Genomic DNA, 18,036 nt, shown 5'->3' with positions numbered 1-18,036 from the left:
CTCACCTGGCTGCTGAAGTGGAACCTACAAAGGGAGACTCTTGGGGGGGTGTAAGAGGAACTTTACTTCTGTGTAACCATACCCTGGCAGTGGACATGGGACCACCATTGGTCAATAGGGTCAGTGGCTGGGAATAAGAACTGGACTTGGAATGGAGGCAAGCAAGGACAAGCTGGGCATCTCTGTGCTTGTCCAACATTACAGCTGACTACAACCATCACTGCTTCACTTCTGCCTTCCAAAATCAAGTGCAAGTTCCTCTTTTGTCCAGCTCTAACTTGGACCACACAGGGAAGGGGATTCTGAAAAAAAAGGAATTGCCAATTTAACCAACTTGTTACAATACAACCACCACACTCTACTTTTAGCATCGGTTAACTTGTCTATCACCTCTGCAAGATGGTGAGTTCATTATAAACAAAGAATATATCTTTTCTACTTCAATCCTTGGTTATGCCTCTGGTGAATGAATGAAGACTTGAATTTAACAAATACATATATTGATAAGTACCTTAGTAAATATATACATTGATTGTTGGCGTGTCTCACTTCTTAACATTCATTTGCATTTTTCTAAGATGTGGTTGTTCTACTTTATGTAAATTCAGTTGATACATCAATGTAAATAAAATAACTATAATCAAAGTCTGAGGGATACTACGGAACCCTGGATCTTCCTAGGATCCCTTTGATTTCACCGCCAAGGCTACTACCAGTATACAGTTGTCCAGAATTAAGGTATTTGCTTGGGCCCTTTCCTCTAACTCATCATCGATGGTTAATGGATTTAGTTACTTGAGATTTGGTCTATGAAACCTACACCATATCACATTAATTCCAAAACATTTTTTCACGCCTTAACATCTCTAAAATTTAGATACAGTTTAAAATCAATGGCATGAGATCCATTCATTGGTATTATTATTTATTTATTACTGACATAAAATAACGGTGTCTCTGACAATCAGGGATATCTGAGATTCAATGAAATATGGCAACTGGATAGGGATTCACTTTTGTTTCAGGGTGGATAGTGTGAAGAATATACCACGGACTGCCAGAGGAACTAACAAATCTATACTGGAAGAAGTACAGCCAGAATGCTCCTTGGAAGCAAGGATGGCAAGACTTCATCTCATGTACTTTGGAAATATTATCAGGAGGGCCTAGTCCCTGGAGAAGGACATCATGCTAGGTAAAGTAAAGGGTCATCAGAAAACAGAAAGATCTTCAACGAGATGGATTGACAGAGTGACTGCAACAAAGGACTCAAACATAGCAATGATTGTGAGAATGGTGCAGGAAGGACCAGGCACTGTTTCATTCTGCTGTACATAGGGTCGCTGTGAGTCAGAACCAGCTGGAAGGCACCTAACAACAACAGTATGAAGAAAGTAGTATTTTACAGATTTAACTTAAATCTATAATTAAAAGGACAGAAAAATTTTAGTCATGTTAGTTTTTTCTTGAAGATCTTCCTAAAACTGAAGCAGAAATGAAAGATCTGTGTAAAACATAAAGCCTTTTACAAATTTCATGCTAGATTGTTAATTTTTTGTAATGTTGAAAAATAACTGGTAGCTTGGTTCTTATTCCTCCTATGTACTCTTCATAAAGCACTTAGACTCATTTTTAATTTTATCTGAATTATACATGTCTTTCTAAGGAAGTAAGGATTCTTTTGTGGTTTCCCAATAATAACTAGTTAAACCACAACATCACGGTAAATTAAATTCTATGATACTATTTTTCCTTAGAAAAATATCCGAACATTAATGAGAACCCTACATTTAACATAGGATTTATTTCATTTTCAGTAATAGATGCTATCAGAATTTGAAGGTTGACAGGAAGGATGTGTCTGAGGAAAAGTCTGATTAGTCTTGAAGAAGAGAACAGCTGGTTCTCACATTGTCTAGTACATAGTGGACTGGACTGGTCTCATAAAACAATAATTACTGCTATCTAAAAAGGCTAAATAAATATTTTGGAGTTTCTTTAGCATGAATGTAAGCCAAGACACATTTATTGCAGATTTTTGGAGCCTGTCAGAATAAGTACATAAAGACAAAGCTATGAGACTAATATATGAATTTTTAAGTAAACAAGCATATTCCTATTAAAAATGAAAATAAATAATTTTCTTGATTGAAAAAGAATGAACACTGTTTAAGGATTAAATGAGAATTATTACATATGATTTATTTTTCTCTGTGGGACAATGAAATTTTATTAAAACCAACATTTGAGAAGCAATATAATTTGCATTTTTTTTATGAGACAGCGCCACGACTCATCTGTCACTTTGTCAGTACCGTGGCAGCTTGTGTGTTGCTGTGATGCTAGAAGCTATGCTACTGGTATTTCAAATTATCAGCAGGGTCACTCATGGAGGACAGATTTCAGTGGAGCTTCCTGACTAAGACAGACTGGGAAGAAAGACCTAGTGATCTATTTCTCAAAAAAATGACCAGTGAAACCTTAAGGATAGCGGGGGAACATTGTCTGATATAGTGCTGGAAAATGAGCCCCTCAGGTTGGAAGGTACTCAAAATACCACAAAGAGGTATTTTGTGGTAGTGATGCCTCCACAAAGTAGAGGCGACCATAATGACATGGATGGAGCCAAGCTTTCGGGACCTTCATTTGCTGATGTGGCTTGACTCTAAATAATAAGAAACAGCTACAAACATCCATTAGTAATCGGAATGTAGAATGTGCAAAGTATGGATAAAGGAAAATTGAATATTGGTATCCCAGGCATAAGTGAGCCGAAATAGACTGATATTGGCCATTTTGAATCAGACAATATTATGGTCTACTATGCTAGGAATGACAAATTGAAGAGGAACGGTGTCATATTCATCCTCAAAAAGGAAATTTCAAGATCTGTCCTGAAATGTAACATTTGTCAGTGACAGGATAATATCCATATGCCTACAAGGAAGGCCAGTTAATATAACTATTATTCAAATTTACCCACCAACCACTAATGCCAATGATGAAGAAATTGAAGATTTTTACCAACTTCGGTAGTCTGAAGTTGATCAAACATGCATTTAAGTTGCACTGATAATTACTGGTGATTGGAATGCAAAAGTTGGAAACAAAGAATAAAGATTAGCAGTTGGAAAATATGGCCTTGGTGATAGAAATGATGCTGGAGATCGCATGATAGAATTTTGCAAGATCAGCATCTTCATTGCAAATACCTTTCTTCAACAACATAAACGGTGACTATATACTTGGACCTCGCCAGATGGAATGCACAGGAATCAAATCGGCTACATGTGTGGAAAGAGACGATGGAAAAGCTCAGTATCATCAGTCAGAACAAGGGGCTGACTGCTGAACAGACCATCAGTTGCTCATATGCAAGTTCAAGTTCAAGAAAATTAAAACAAGCCCACAGGAGCCAGAGTATGACCTTGAATATATCCCACCTAAATTTAGAGATACCTTGAGAATAGATTTGATGGATTGAACACTAATGACCAAAGATCAGATGAATTGTGGGATGACATCAAGGACATCATACATGAAGAAAGCAAAAGGTCATTAAAAAGACAGGAAAGAAAGAAAAGGTCAAAATGGGTATCAGAAGAGACTTTGAAACTTGCTGCTCTTGAACATTGAGTAGCTAAAGAGAAAGGAAGAAATGACGAAGTAAAAGAGTTGAACAAAGATTTCAAAGGGTGGCTTGAGAAGAAAAAGTATTATAATGGCATGTGCAAAGACCCGGAGATAGAAAACCAAAAGGGAAGAACATGCTCAGCATTTTCTCAAGCTAAAAGAACTGAAGAAAAAAAATCAAGCCTTGAGTAGCAATGTTGCAGGATTTTATGAGCAAAAAATTGCATGACACAGGAAGTATCAAAAGAAAATGGAAGGAATACCCAAAGTCACTGTACCAAAAAGAATTGGTCCAGGTTCAACATTTCAAGAGATAGCATATGATCAAGAACCAGTGCTACTGAAGGAAGAAGCCCAAGCTACACTGAAGGCATTGGTGAAAAACAAGGCTTCAGGAATTGACAGAACACCTTTTGAGATGTTTCAGCAAATGGACACAGCACTGGAAATGCTCACTCGTCTATGCCAGGAAATCTGGAAGGCAGTTATCCCACCATCTGACTGGAAGAGATCCATATTTGTGCCTATTCCAAAGAAAGGTGATCCAACCGAATTCGGAAATTATCAACCAACATCATTAATATCACACATAAGTAAAATTACGCTGAAGATAAATCAAGAGCATTTGCAGCAGTACATCAACAGGGAACTACCGGAAATTCAAGCCAGATTCAGAAGAGGATGTGGAACTATGGATAGAATTGCTGATGTTAGATGGATCTTGGCTGAAACCAGAGAATACCAGAAAAATATTTCCTTGTGTTTTATTGACTATGCAGAAGCATTCAACTGTGTGGATCATAATGTTATGGATTACATTTCGAAGAATTAGAATTACAGAACACTTAATTGCACTCCTGAGGAACCTGTACATAGATCAAGAGGCACTTGTTCACACAGAACAAGGGGATACTGCTTTGGTTAAAGTCAGGAAAGGAATGGGTCAGGGTTGTGTCCTTTCACCATACTTATTCAACCTGTATGCTGAGCACATAATCCAAGAAACCGGACTACATGAAGAAGAACACACCATGAAGATTGCAGGAAGACTAATTAACAACCTGTGATACGTAGATGACACGCGCTTGCTTGCTGAAAATGAAGAGGACTTAAGCACTTATTGATGAAGATCAAAGACTATAGCCTGCAGTATGGATTACACCTTAACATAAAACAAAAATCCCCACAACTGGACCAATAAGCAACATCATGATAAACAAAAAAAATACTAAAGTTGTCAAGGATTTTATTTTGCTAGGATCTGTAATCAACACCCATGGAAGCAGCAGTCAGGAAATCAGGCGATGTTTTGCATTGGGCAAATCTGCTGCAAAAGACCTCTTTATAGCGTTAAAAAGCAATGATGTCACCTTGAAGACTAGGGTGTGCCTGACCCAAGCCATAGTATTTTCAGTTGCTTCATATGCATACGAAAACTGGACCATGAATAAGGAAGATCAAAGAATTGACACCTTTGAATTATGGTGTTGGCGAAGAACATTGAATATACCATGGACTGTCAAAAGAACAAACAAATCCGTCATGGAAGAAGTACAGCTAGAATGCTCCTTAGGAGCAACCATGGCAAGACTGGGTCTCACATACTTTGGACATGTTTTCAGGATGGATCAGTCCCTGCAGAAGGACATCATGCTTGGTAAAGTAGATGGTCAGTGAAAAAGAGGAAGGCCCTCAATGAGATGGATTGACATAGTGGCTGCAACAGTGGGCTCAGACATAGCAACAATTTTAAGGATGGCAGAGGACTGGGCAGTGTTTTGTTCTGTTGTACATAGGTACCTAACAACAACAATGTGATACGCCAAGTAAACTTTAATTTGTTATCATTACTTTTGAGAGATGTTGCAAGTCCATTTTGTCTAGGATTGGAAAGCTGGGGTGATTTCAGCATTTTACTGGAGCTGAAAGCAATTGCTTAATGTGATGTTTCAGATATTATACATGTTGATCTTAGTAATTTATCTTATTTACCTTTTAATTCCACATGGCACTTAACATTGTGTTATACATGATGGACACACTCATTAAAAGTCAAATGCTTCTACTCGATGGACATACCCAATAAATATTCTTCTTACATGATAGACACACTCAGTAAAAATGTGGAAGGCAAAATATTTCTAGTCACTTGTCACTAATAGTTGATTTCAGTCCAAATCATCCCAGGAGTGGGAGAAGCTAGGGCTTATGGTTTAACCCCCAATCTTATACTTGGATTTTCTCAAAGGAGCAATCAATCCTAAACACATACCTAATGCACTCAGTAAGTATGCTCTGCTGACTAGTGTAATTTGGACAAGTTCCTTCAGATGAGTTTCTAACAAACAGGGACTTTACTTGAATATGCACACTGAGTATTTTGCCCCCAACTTCCACTCCTGTTATATTAAAGTTAAGTTTCCATGCCTGATAGGAAAAAATTGGCAAATGCAGAAAAGTGGAAGAGAAAAAATTGTATCGTACCCAGAATCTCAACAAAATTCTTGTGTAGCGAAGTAGTATGTTAAGAAATCCTGCGAGATTGCCATGTTGTCTTCTGACCTTTAGAGGTGCCGTCTGAGCAAACTGAACTTCGTTCTTTTGTAGGGGTTGTTTTTGTTTTGTAATGCCTAATGCTTATATGATTATATCTACAAGGTGTCAAAGTGAGTGTATGTGCCTGTTCTTTGGCATACTCAACAGGAAGCTACTCTCCTTTCCTTTCCTTTCTGCATCTGTTAATGACAGAAATTTATATGCCATCTGACCCAAAGGGTGCATTTTCCATAGGTCTAGACAGCCTTTCCTCTTTCCCTCTTCCTTACTTTTTTTTTTTAATTTTCCTCTGCCTTATTCTCCCCCCTACTCTTTGCCTTCCTCCTCCCATCTTCTCCTCCTCCTCCTTCCTTTCTTCTTTCTCTCTCCTCTCTCTCCCCTCCCCTCCCCCCTTTACTCTTCTCTTTCCTCCTCCTGATTGGAAATCCTTATTGGAGTGGACCTAAGCTGAGACTGGAGGAAAGGAAGTGTAGAAAGAAAGTGTAAACAGTTCTTTAGAGGTAACTTTCTCTAAAGAGGGGCACAGATAGATTGGAGGCCCAAGTAGGATTAGAAATTGATGGAGTCAGAATACTTGGGGGAGTGATCTAGGAAGATGGAGGTGGTTGTCAGAGAGTGGGATTCTTGGAATTGGTGATGGTGAGGTCTAGAGGATATGGCAGTGGGAGAGGTGGTTGAGGTAGGGTGAAGGATATGGTCATCGGAGGGGAGGAGATCAAGAATATGACCCTAGGATACTGCAGTGGCCATATACATAGATATTAAAATCACCAAGAGGTATGTGTGTGTGTGTGTGAGAGAGAGAGACAAAAAGACAGAAACTAAAATTTTCAAAGAATAAGAAAAAATGACCCAGAGGTAAGCAGACAATTGAAACAAGAATGTTGGATACCTGGTATGTTACTTCAAAGGAGCTGGAGGTTTTTAGGAAGGAGAGAAGGAGAATGATCTAGAATGGCAATAAGGAGCAAAGAAAACATCTCTCACCTCCAGGCTGTGTCTATAGGAGACAACAAGATTTTGATTATTGATTAAGAAAGGCAGTCAAGAAAAGCCCAAAAAACGCTGCTTAAAATACAAGAGCTTTTGCTAGAGACTGGTCATGTATTCCAAGGGCATGGTGCCAAGGGTCTTCAGGGTTAGATTAGGATCACAGCTTTATGGCAGTTACACTGGTAGATAAGGGATGACCTTAGAGACTTGGGCTTCTTATCTGACTATTATGAACAGGAATATAGGGCATGAGGGAGTTAATTGAGATGGACTTACAGATACCTTGTGAGGCTTTGGTGGGCTGGCAGTGAGGGAGTCTTGATAGCAGAACTCAGAGCACAGAGGTCTTTTGGAGGCCTCCAAGGGTAGGAGCAGTCTGAGTGCCCTTTGGTAGTTTGATACCTTCTCCCCAGTAGTGTCGAAGCCAGAAGGGGCAGAGATCCAGGTTTCCCTGGACACCCCATGGCACATCCACTAATGGCAGTATTGAGGCTGGCAGAGGCACAGGGGCACATCCAGCATCCAGGGCTTAGTTAACACCCTTCTGGCTGCTTTCTCATGGTGGTTTCAAAAAAAGGTTTCAGGCTGGTAGAAAAAGGAACCATGGCACCAGTTATACCTGCTCACTTCTCAGACTAAGGGAATGTGATCCAGTATCACCTGCTATACTTCCAATTAGGGTTGGAGCGCACACAAATCCCATGAGCTCAAAGAGGTGAAAGATCTTTCTGCAAAAAGTTAACAGAAGAAAAGTGAATGGATGCTGGGCAGACGGGATTAGAAATTGTGTATAGCTCACTGGTATCAAAGATCCAAATAACAATATATTAAACCAATTAAAGTTCTATTTTTTCTCAACTAAAAAAGAATTAAAAAAAAAAAACACAACTTCAGCTTACATCTTATTGGTAGCCCGCATTTGTTGCAATGGAAGTCAATTCCAACTCATAGCAACCCTGTAAGACAGAGGAGAACTACCCCTACGGGGTTTCTAAGGAACAGCTGGTGGTTTCTAACTGCTAATCGCTCAGTTAGCAGCTGAGCTCTTAACCACTGCACCACCAGGGCTCCCAAAAAAGGATAGAAGTAGATAACCCAAAGCTGGTGTGATCGCTGTATTATCAACAAAGACTCAGGCTTCTTTCATTTTTTATTTATTTAATTTTTGCTTTACTGTCTTAATTTATAGGCTTCTGGGGTTGTATCCCTCATCTCTATATTTCAGGAGGAAAAAAGAGAAAGTGATAAAGGTACTCTCCCAATTAAGACTTTGTTGTTGTTATATGCTGTCAAGTCCATTCCAACTCATAGTGACCCTATACGATTAAGTTGGGCTGCGCAGCAGGGTTTCCAAGGTTGTAATCTTTACAGAAGCAGACTGCCACATCTTTCTCCCAGGGAGTGGCTCCTGAGTTTGAACTGCCGACCTTTTGGTTAGCAGCAAAATGCTTAACCACTGCTCTACCAGGGTTCCTTCCCGGGTGAGACTGTCTCCTATAAAAAGCTTTCCCAGAAATCTACACAGCTTCAGCTTACATCTTATTGGCAGCCCCATTAGTTGCAATGGAAGTGAGGAGTTATAATTCACGCTGGGTATATTACTACACTGAATAAAACTGGGGCTCTGTTACTAAAGAAAAAGGAAAGAATAGATGTAGATGAGTAACTAGCAGTCTTTGCCACAATGTCAGAAAACAGACACACAGAGATGTTTAATGCCTGAGCCAAGAGTAGCATCATGAAGTAGGATTTGCAGTAGGTGTGTTGGGAAGAAAGGAGTCAAAAGGCTGGAAGGACCAGAGTTGTGATCAGAGAATAGGATACTGCAATTTAAGATTGCAGAGGTTGGGCAACTTTGCAAAAGCTGGGATCATAAAAATGCCCAGGATATGCCCATGAGGTCTGAGAACTAATTAGATCATGAATCTAAAATACCTGTCCTGGAAAAGATCCCTTCTTTTTGCTGGAGTATAGCTTGGAAAAAAATCACAGCAAAAGCCCAGCTGAGGGCTTCAGGTTCCTCCCTTTGCTAATGGCCTCAATCTACAGCCATCATCATCTGTTTGGGGCCACACTGCTTGGATAGTTTGTTTCCTCCATATAGGCAGAGGACTATATTCAGTGATAACTGTTTGGACAATGCATTTGATAAGTATAGGCTTTCAGTTGCCCTGAAGTAGCTCAGAAAAAGATGGTATGTTATTTACTGTGTGAAATTTTAAGAAGACGACACATATTGCTTGCAAAGAGTAGGTATTGTTAATGTTATCATTTTGCCCTTATTTAGTAAAACGTGATCTACTTGTTTTCATTTGATACAGTGCGAACATGCCCTCGGCTCCACCAGCCCAAACATGGCCACATCAGCTGTTCTACAGGGGAAATGTCCTACAAGACAACATGTCTGGTGACCTGTGATGACGGGTACAGACTAGAAGGAAGTGCTAAGCTTACCTGTCAAGGAAACTCGCGGTGGGATAATCCGGAACCCCGGTGTGTGGGTAAGCCCTGGAGGTGCCTTCTGTGATTCATTTCTCTTGCTCACTGATTTCTTCTGTTTTCTCTGAAGACCTAGTACTAAAAACCAACTTACAATGAGTGTAGATGCTTATCCATTTATACACATGCATAGCCTTACAGATAACGTAGTTAAACGCACTGTTCTATTTCTCTCCAATGGTAAAAAGATTTCACCAGAATTCAAATTTTCATCTCCCTGAAGTTAAAAGCTTTAAATGGCAATACATTTTTTTCATAAGTCCAATTTGGATGGATTTTCTTAAAGCAAACGCTGTGTAACTCTCTTCCTTTGTTAAATACAATTTACGTTTACTTTGTCAATGAAAGGACAAAATTATGAGCCAGTGAATTTTAATGTGGGTCATAATATTCTATTGCATCAGAAGGTTTGTTGCTTTATCCCTCACTAAGAGTTATGATATCTCACTGCTTGGGTCTAGAAAAAATAAACTCAGTAGCTTTTCTAGTTTGCTGCTGCTTATGCATTGTAGTCACAAATGATAATGGTAATGATAATAATTGGTGATAATAGCTACCATTTAGTGAACCCCTACTATGTTTTGGAGTCCAAGCACTTGACTGGGTTCAAGTCTACCCAGAGGTGCCTTGGAAGAAATATTTGGCAGTCTACTTTCGAAAAACCAGCCATGGAAAATCCTACAGAGCACAGTTCCACTTTGATACACATGGGGTCACCAAGAGTCAGAATCAACTCTATGGCAGCTGGTTTTTTGTTTGGTTATTATGTGTCAGATATGGTACCCCTGGGAGGTATGAAATTAAATAACTGACTTCTCAAAAAAAGGAATAATTAGGGAATAATGGATATAAAGGAGCCCTGGTGGCACAAAGGTTAAGCACTCATCTACTAACCGAAAGGTTGGTGGTTCGAACCTACCCAGGGGCGGGAAGACCTGGCAATCTACTCCCATAAAGATTATACCCTAAAAAAACTTATGGGCAGTTCTGCTTTGTCACGTGGAATCGCTATGAGTCGACAATCGATTCAGCAGCACCCAACAACAAAAAATGGATACATGCCAGGATGCAGGACAGGAAAAATGAGTATTAGAAATATATCAGATCCTTCCAAATTGTTGTAAAAATTTAATCAAATGTAATGTAATATTAGGAGCCCTGGTGGTGTAGTGGTTAAAGCACTCAGCTGCTAAATGAAAGGTTTGCAGTTTGAATCCCCCAGCCACTCTGTGGGAGAAAGATGTAGCAGCCTGCTTCCATAAAGATTTCAACCTTGGAAACCCTGTGGGGAAGTTCTACTCTGACCTATAGGGTTACTATGAGTTGAAATCAACTCAACAGCATTGAGTTCGGTTTTTCTGGTAATCTAATATTAAACCAGAAACCAAACCCATTGCTGTTGATTCCAACTCATAGTCTATTCTGCAACGAGATATAAAACTATGATGGGCACTGAAAGACATAGGCCTGACCAGTGTTTTATTTCCCTGCAGGCAGAAGCTACAGGGGAACCCAAACCATGAATAGGCTTGGTAGGCAAGCCATAAAGTTGGAACAAAGGGACTTAGCTGCTTCAGATATTTCACAGCATTAAATTAAGTGAATGTCGTTTATCCATCGTCACAAGAGGGGTGCTATTACAATGGAACGATGGCTCTCAACATGTATTTAATTGGGGCCCCATCTCCCTAGACTAGCATTTGTATGTAACTATTGGTGTTTACTCCCGTGAATTGTTTCTTTTTCTAGTTCTATGACGGGCCAACTCCTTTTCTGAGGGACTCGATCTTTTATTAAAAATAATAATATATTTGATAAGGTTTCTGTGGAGTTATCTTGTCCTGAATTAACTTTAAAATTATTGTACACATCTCTGCAATGATTTGAAGTGTATGGAAATCTTTGTGGGCTTTCAAATATAACAATGAAAGAGCAATTGTAGCCTTATTTATAATTTTTGAGAGAACATATCACTTAGACCCAAAAGTGACAACAACCATAATTACAATGAAAATTCCCATTTTAAAAAATGGATGGAAATAAGTAGAAAGTACATGAAAGAATAAAAACCAAAACCAAACCCTTTGCCATCCAGTCAATTTCGACTCACAGTGACTCTATAGGACAGAACAGAACTGCCCCATAGGGTTTCCTAAGCTTTACGGAGGCAGAGTGCCAAGTCTTTCTCCTGCAGAGCAGCTGGTGAGTTCAAATCGCTGATCTCTGGGTAAGCAGCCAAGTACTTAACCACTGCACTACGAGGGCTCCTTATTTTGAAGAATACCCATTGCCATCAAGTCGGTTCAGACTCAGTGACCCTATGCACAACAGAAGGAAACACTGCCCAGTCCTGTGCCATCCTTACTATCGTTGTTATGCATTGTTGCAGCCACTGTGTCAGTCCACCTCACTGAGGGTCTTCCTCTTTTCCACTGACCCTGTACTCTGCCAAGCATGATGTCCTTCTCCAGGGACTCATCCCTCCTGACAACATGTCCAAAGTATATAAGATGCAGTCTCGCCATCCTTGCCTCTAAGGAGCATTCTGGCCACACTTCTTCCAAGACAGATTTGTTCGTTCTTTTGGCAGTCCGTGGTATATTCAATATTCTTCAATAACACCACAATTCAAAGGTGTCAACTCTTCTTCGGTCTTCCTTATTCATTGTCCAGCTTTCACATGCATATGATGTGATTGAAAACACCATGGCTTGGGTCAGGCGCACCTTAGTCTTCAAGGTGACATCTTTGCTCTTCAACACTTTGAAGAGGTCCTTTGCAGCAGATTTACCCAATGCAATGCGTCTTTTGATTGCTTGACTGCTGCTTCCATGGCTGTTGATTGTGGATCCAAGTAAAATGAAATCCTTGACTTCAGTCTTTTCTCCGTTTATCATGATGTTGCTCATTGGTCTAGATGTGAGGATTTTTGTTTTCTTTATGCTGAGGTGTAATCCATACTGAAGGCTGTGCTCTTTGATCTTCACTAGTAAGTGCTTCAAGTCCTCTTCACTTTCAGCAAGCAAGGTTGTGTCATCTTCATAAAGCAGGTTGCTAATGAGTCTTCCTCCAATCCTGATGCCCTGTTCTTCTTCATATAGTCCAGCTTCTTGGATTATTTGTTCAGCATACAGATTAAATAGGTATGGTGAAAGAATACACCCCTGACACACGCCTTTCCTAACTTTAAACCAATCACTATCCCCTTGTTCTGTCCGAACAACTGCCTCTTAATCTATGTAAAGGTTCCTCATGAGCACAATTAAGTGTTCTGGAATTCCCATTCTTCGCAGTGTTATCCATAGTTTGTTATGATCCACACAGTCGAATGCCTTTGCATAGTCAATAAAACACAGGTAAACATCCTCCTGGTATTCTCTGCTGTCAGCCAGAATCCATCTGACATCAGCAATGATATCCCTGGTTCCACGTCCTCTTCTGAAACTGGCCTGAATTTCTGGCAGTTCCCTGCTGATATACTGCTGCAGCTGTTTTTGAATGACCTTCAGCAAAATTTTATTTGCGTGTGATATTAATGATATTGTTCTATAATTTCCGCATTTGGTTGGATCACCTTTCTTGGGAATAGGCATAAATAATGGATCTCTTCCAGTCAGTTGGCCAGGAAGCTGTCTTCCGTATTTCTTGGCATAGACGAGTGAGCACCTCCAGTGCTGCATCTGTTTGTTGAAACATCTCAATTGATATTCCATCAATTCCTGGAGCCTTGTTTTTCACCAGTGCCTTCAGAGCATCTTGGACTTCTTCCTTCAGTACCATCGGTTCCTGATCATATGCCACCTCTTGAAATGGTTGACTATCGACTAATTCTTTTTTGGTATAATGACTCTGTATTCCTTCCATCTTCTTTTGATGCTTTCTGCATCGTTTAATATTTTCCCCATGGAATCCTTCACTATTGCAACTCGAGGCTTGAATTTTTTCTTCAGTTCTTTCAGCTTGAGAAACGCCGAGCGTGTTCTTCCCATTTGGTTTTCCATCTCCAGCTCTTTGCACATGTCATAATACTTTGTCTTCTCGAGAGGCCCTTTGAAATCTTCTGTTCAGTTCTTTTATTTCATCAATTCTTCCTTTTGCTTTAGCTGCTTGACGCTCAAGAGCAAGTTTCAGAGTCTCTTCTGACACCCATCTTGGTCTTTTCTTTCTTTCCTGTCTTTTCAGTGACCTCTTGCTTTCTTCACGGATGATGTCCTTGATGTCATTCCACAACTCGTCTGGTCTGTGGTCACTAGTGTTCAGTGTGTCAAGTCTATTCATGAGATGGTCTGTAAATTCAGGTGGGATATACTCAAGGTCATATTTTGGATCTCATGGACTTGCTCTGATTTTCTTCAGTTTCAGCTTGAACTTGCATATGAGCAATTGATGGTCTATTCCACAGTCGGCCCCTGGCCTTGCTCTGACTGATGATATTGAGCTTTTCCATTGTCTCTTTCCACAGATATAGTCAATTTGATTTCTGTGTGTTCCATCTGGTGAGGTCCCTGTCTATAGTCGCTGTTTATGTTGGTAGAAGAAGGCATTTGCAATGAAGAAGTCGTTGGTCTTGCAAAATTCTATCATTCGATCTCCAGCATTGTTTCTATCACCAAGGCCATGTTTTCCAACTACTGATCCTTCTTTGATTCCAACTTTCCCATTCCAATCGCCAGTAATTACCAATGCATCTTGATTGCATGTTTGATCAATTTCAGACTGCAGCAGCTGATAAAAATCTTCTGCTTCTTCATCTTTGCCCCTAGTGGTTGGTGCGTAAATTTGAATAATAGTCGTATTAACTGGTCTTCCTTGTAGGCGTATGGATATTATCCTATCACTGACAGCGTTGTACTTCAGGATAGATCTTGAAACGTTCTTTTTGATGATGAATGCAACACCATTCCTCTTCAAGTTGTCATTCCCAGCATAGTAGACTATATGATTGTCTGATTCAAAATGGCCAATACTAGTCCATTTCAGCTCACTAATGCCTAGGATATCGATGTTTATGCATTCATTTCATTTTTGACGATTTCCAATTTTCCTAGATTTGTACTTCGTACGTTCCAGGTTCCGATTATTAATGGATGTTTGCAGCTGTTACTTCTCATTTTGAGTTGTGCCACATTAGCAAATGAAGGTCCTGAAAGCTTTACTCCATCCACGTCATTAAGGTCGACTCTGCTTTGAGGAGGCAGCTCTTCCCCAGTCATCTTTTGAGTGCCTTCCAACCTGGGGGGCTCATCTTCCAGCACTATATCAGACAGTGTTCCGCTGCTATTCATAAATTTTCACTGGCTAATACTTTTCAGAAGTAGACTGCCGGGTCCTTCTTCCTAGTCTGTCTTAGTCTGGAAGCTCATCTGAAACCTGTCCTCCAAGGATGACCCTGCTGGTATCTGAATACTGGTGGCATAGCTTCCAGCTTCACAGCAACACAGAAGCCCCCACAGTATGACAAAATGACAGGCATGTGGGGGATATTGAAGATAGGTGCAAATAAAAAGTATCTTGAACATGAGGTACAAATTATATAAAAATGATTGCCTTATTAAAAGTGTGAAAAAATTTTCAACTTTTAATAAGGCAGGTAGGACTTATTGTCACCAGCATAAGACAGATTATGAGGACATAGTAATTAAAATAGTTGATTAATGGTACAAGTAAGCACAGCACAATGCAACTGCATGGAACTGCAAACATAGCTGAGAAACAAACTTTAGTCTATAAAAGAGTTTAATAAAGAATATTTCAGAAATCAATGAGGAAAAAGAGTTTATCAGAAACTTCACCTCACCAGAAAAAAACTCTCACTGAAGTCCAGGAAAATGAAAAAGTGAAATGTAAAAATGAAGCAGTGAAATTTTTTTAAATGTTTAATTTTTTATGGAAAAGAACTTGCTAAGAATAAAAAGAACAACAGATTTAAATACATAAAAAGTAAATCTTTGCACCTCAGAAGAATTCTATGCATTATTAAAAGGCAAACAGCAAAAAAAGTCATTTTCAGCACATATGACAGAGTAGATGTTCTTAACATTTTCTGAAATGTGGAACTAAATCAAAACACACAAAAATATAAAGATCCCAGTACAAAAATAGATAAAGGAAATGAATTAGTTCAGCAAGGGAGAAATAAAACAAATAAATTACTTCCTTAAAAAAGAAATAAACAGCCAGAGAAACTTCTAAAACCAGTGTGCCCTAAATTATACACTGATGTAACTTCATAGCTATAAATTCTTCCATTATTAAATAAGGAGGAATGAAAGTAACTGAACCAAACATGAAATCCATGTTAGGAGAAGAACAATCCCCAGGAAAATTGAAAGAACATAATAATAATTGTTAGGAAAATGGACTGTAAAGGAAGGTGGATGCAGTAGAATGGGTAAGAGGGAAATTTTGGATAAAGTAATAGTTTTTTAAAATATAAGTAAGGAAAATACAGAAATAGAATTTTTTGGTGCAACTATGACAGAGGTTTGAGTTCATTTTTTTAAGAATGCTAAAACACCATGTATAAATCTATGCAGATAAATTTTAAACTCTTGATATTATGTATGATTTTCTAGAAAAATGTAAATTCCTAAATGATTCAAGAAAAAAATGCATAGACACAACGTACAATTACTAATAACAAAATGGGAACATTTTATCAGGGTACTAATGATTACTAAAAATGACTGAGGGAGCAATAAGGGAAAATTCTTTCAAACTTTTAATAAGGCAGTCATTTTTTGTATCATATAATTTGGCCCAAAGAATGTAAAGTTATCCAGTTCATGTTATCAAACAGTTAATTATTGTCAGTCTGACAGCTGTTACCAAACAAATGTAGACGGCTATATACCACCCTTATGTATAATTATAATAGCAAAAATATTAGCAATCCACATTCAAAAGATGACCCACCAAAACAAGAAGAGTTTCTCCTGGGAGTGCAAGGACGGTTCAAAATTCAGTAATCTATCAACATAATCAATTACTTTATTATTTCAAATTGGAACAATTCACATGGTTGCTTAGTAGAAGAGAGAAATGCATTCATTGTCATTTAAAACACATTTTCAGTAAAATTCTAAGAAATCCAAATGAACTGCAACAGAATAAAAAATGCCCATCTTAAACCTGCGGTCACTTATAGAGGAACAATAGAAGGTCGTTACAGCTGGACAAAGGACTCTCAGAATCGTCCTTATTATTTAATATTGTATTCTAAGCTCTAGTCCTTGTAATAAATCATGAGATTATAGTTAACTCTGATTCAGAGTCATCATTTGTAGAGTATGAGTCAACCTAAAAAATAAAATGAACCTACTGAAGAAATGAGAGTTCCTTAAAGTCATAAGGATACCAAATAAATAGCTTTTCTACTTTTCTTTATACATTGATAATCAGGACTTAATGAAAAAATCACATTGAAAATATTTTTAGAAAATATAAAATACACAAGAATAACCTTAAATAGAAATGTGTGGAACCTGTATGAAACAAGCGATGAAATGTTACTGAGGAGAAAGAAAAACCTTCAACATTCATACAAGATTATATCAGGTGTAAGTTTGTTCCAAGTATATGTATAGGTGGAATGTAACCTCAATTAAAAAACAAAAAGGTATTTTCTTTTTTGCTCTATTTTGGAATTAGGAAGTGATTCCAAGGGTCATCTGAAAGAATAGACAGGCAAAAATCTCTAAAATAAGTTTGAAAAGGAAGAGTAATATGGAGTAATAAAGTGGCACAGTGGTTAAGAGTTTGGCTGCTAACCAAAAGGTGTGCAGTTTGAATCCACCAGCTGCTCCTTGGAAACCTATGGGGCAGTTCTACTCTATCTTATAGGGTCGCTATGACTTGGAATCGACTCAATGGCAATGGGTTAAAGGGAAATTGGCTCTACCTAAATTAGGAGTGTAGAAGGGTTGCCATAAAGATCAAAGGGACTGAATAGATCCTGAAACATGTAACGTTTTCATGTAATATTCAGAAAATATCACAGGTCAGTTTAGAAGAAAATATTCAACTAATCATATAAAACTGGCTAGCTCCTTGAGAAAAACAAAATGAAACAAAACTTTTGTATATCTTTAATTCATACCAGATACCAAAAAAAGTTCTACATAAATTTTCAAGTATAAATTAAAAAAATAAAACCATTAAAACCTAGAAGAAAATATAATAAAATATATGAAGTGAATATTGACTGATCACAGATGTTATTAAAATACATGAAAGCAATGGAAATAATTTCAGAAGAAAACATCAGTAGATTAGCTTATATAAAGAATAAAGAGATACTCATCCAAAATACCATAAACAAACACTAAAAAAGAGAATATTAACATGGGATAAAAC

At 38.4% G+C, this 18,036-nt stretch overlaps 1 protein-coding gene across 1 annotated transcript in view; it reads left to right on the top strand.

Moving 5' to 3' along the window:
* Positions 1-18,036, top strand: part of SVEP1 (sushi, von Willebrand factor type A, EGF and pentraxin domain containing 1) — a 194,867-nt gene that overhangs the window by 73,901 nt on the left and 102,930 nt on the right. Inside the window, exon 6 of the mRNA XM_049896872.1 lies at positions 9,504-9,683. Coding sequence (XP_049752829.1) covers positions 9,504-9,683 — 180 coding nt within the window. The remainder of the gene's footprint in view (positions 1-9,503; positions 9,684-18,036) is intronic.

This window comes from Elephas maximus, chromosome 9 (assembly GCF_024166365.1).
Source record: "Elephas maximus indicus isolate mEleMax1 chromosome 9, mEleMax1 primary haplotype, whole genome shotgun sequence".
In the NCBI taxonomy this organism is placed as follows: Eukaryota; Metazoa; Chordata; class Mammalia; order Proboscidea; family Elephantidae; genus Elephas; species Elephas maximus.
This window is presented reverse-complemented; position numbering and strand designations above follow the sequence as displayed.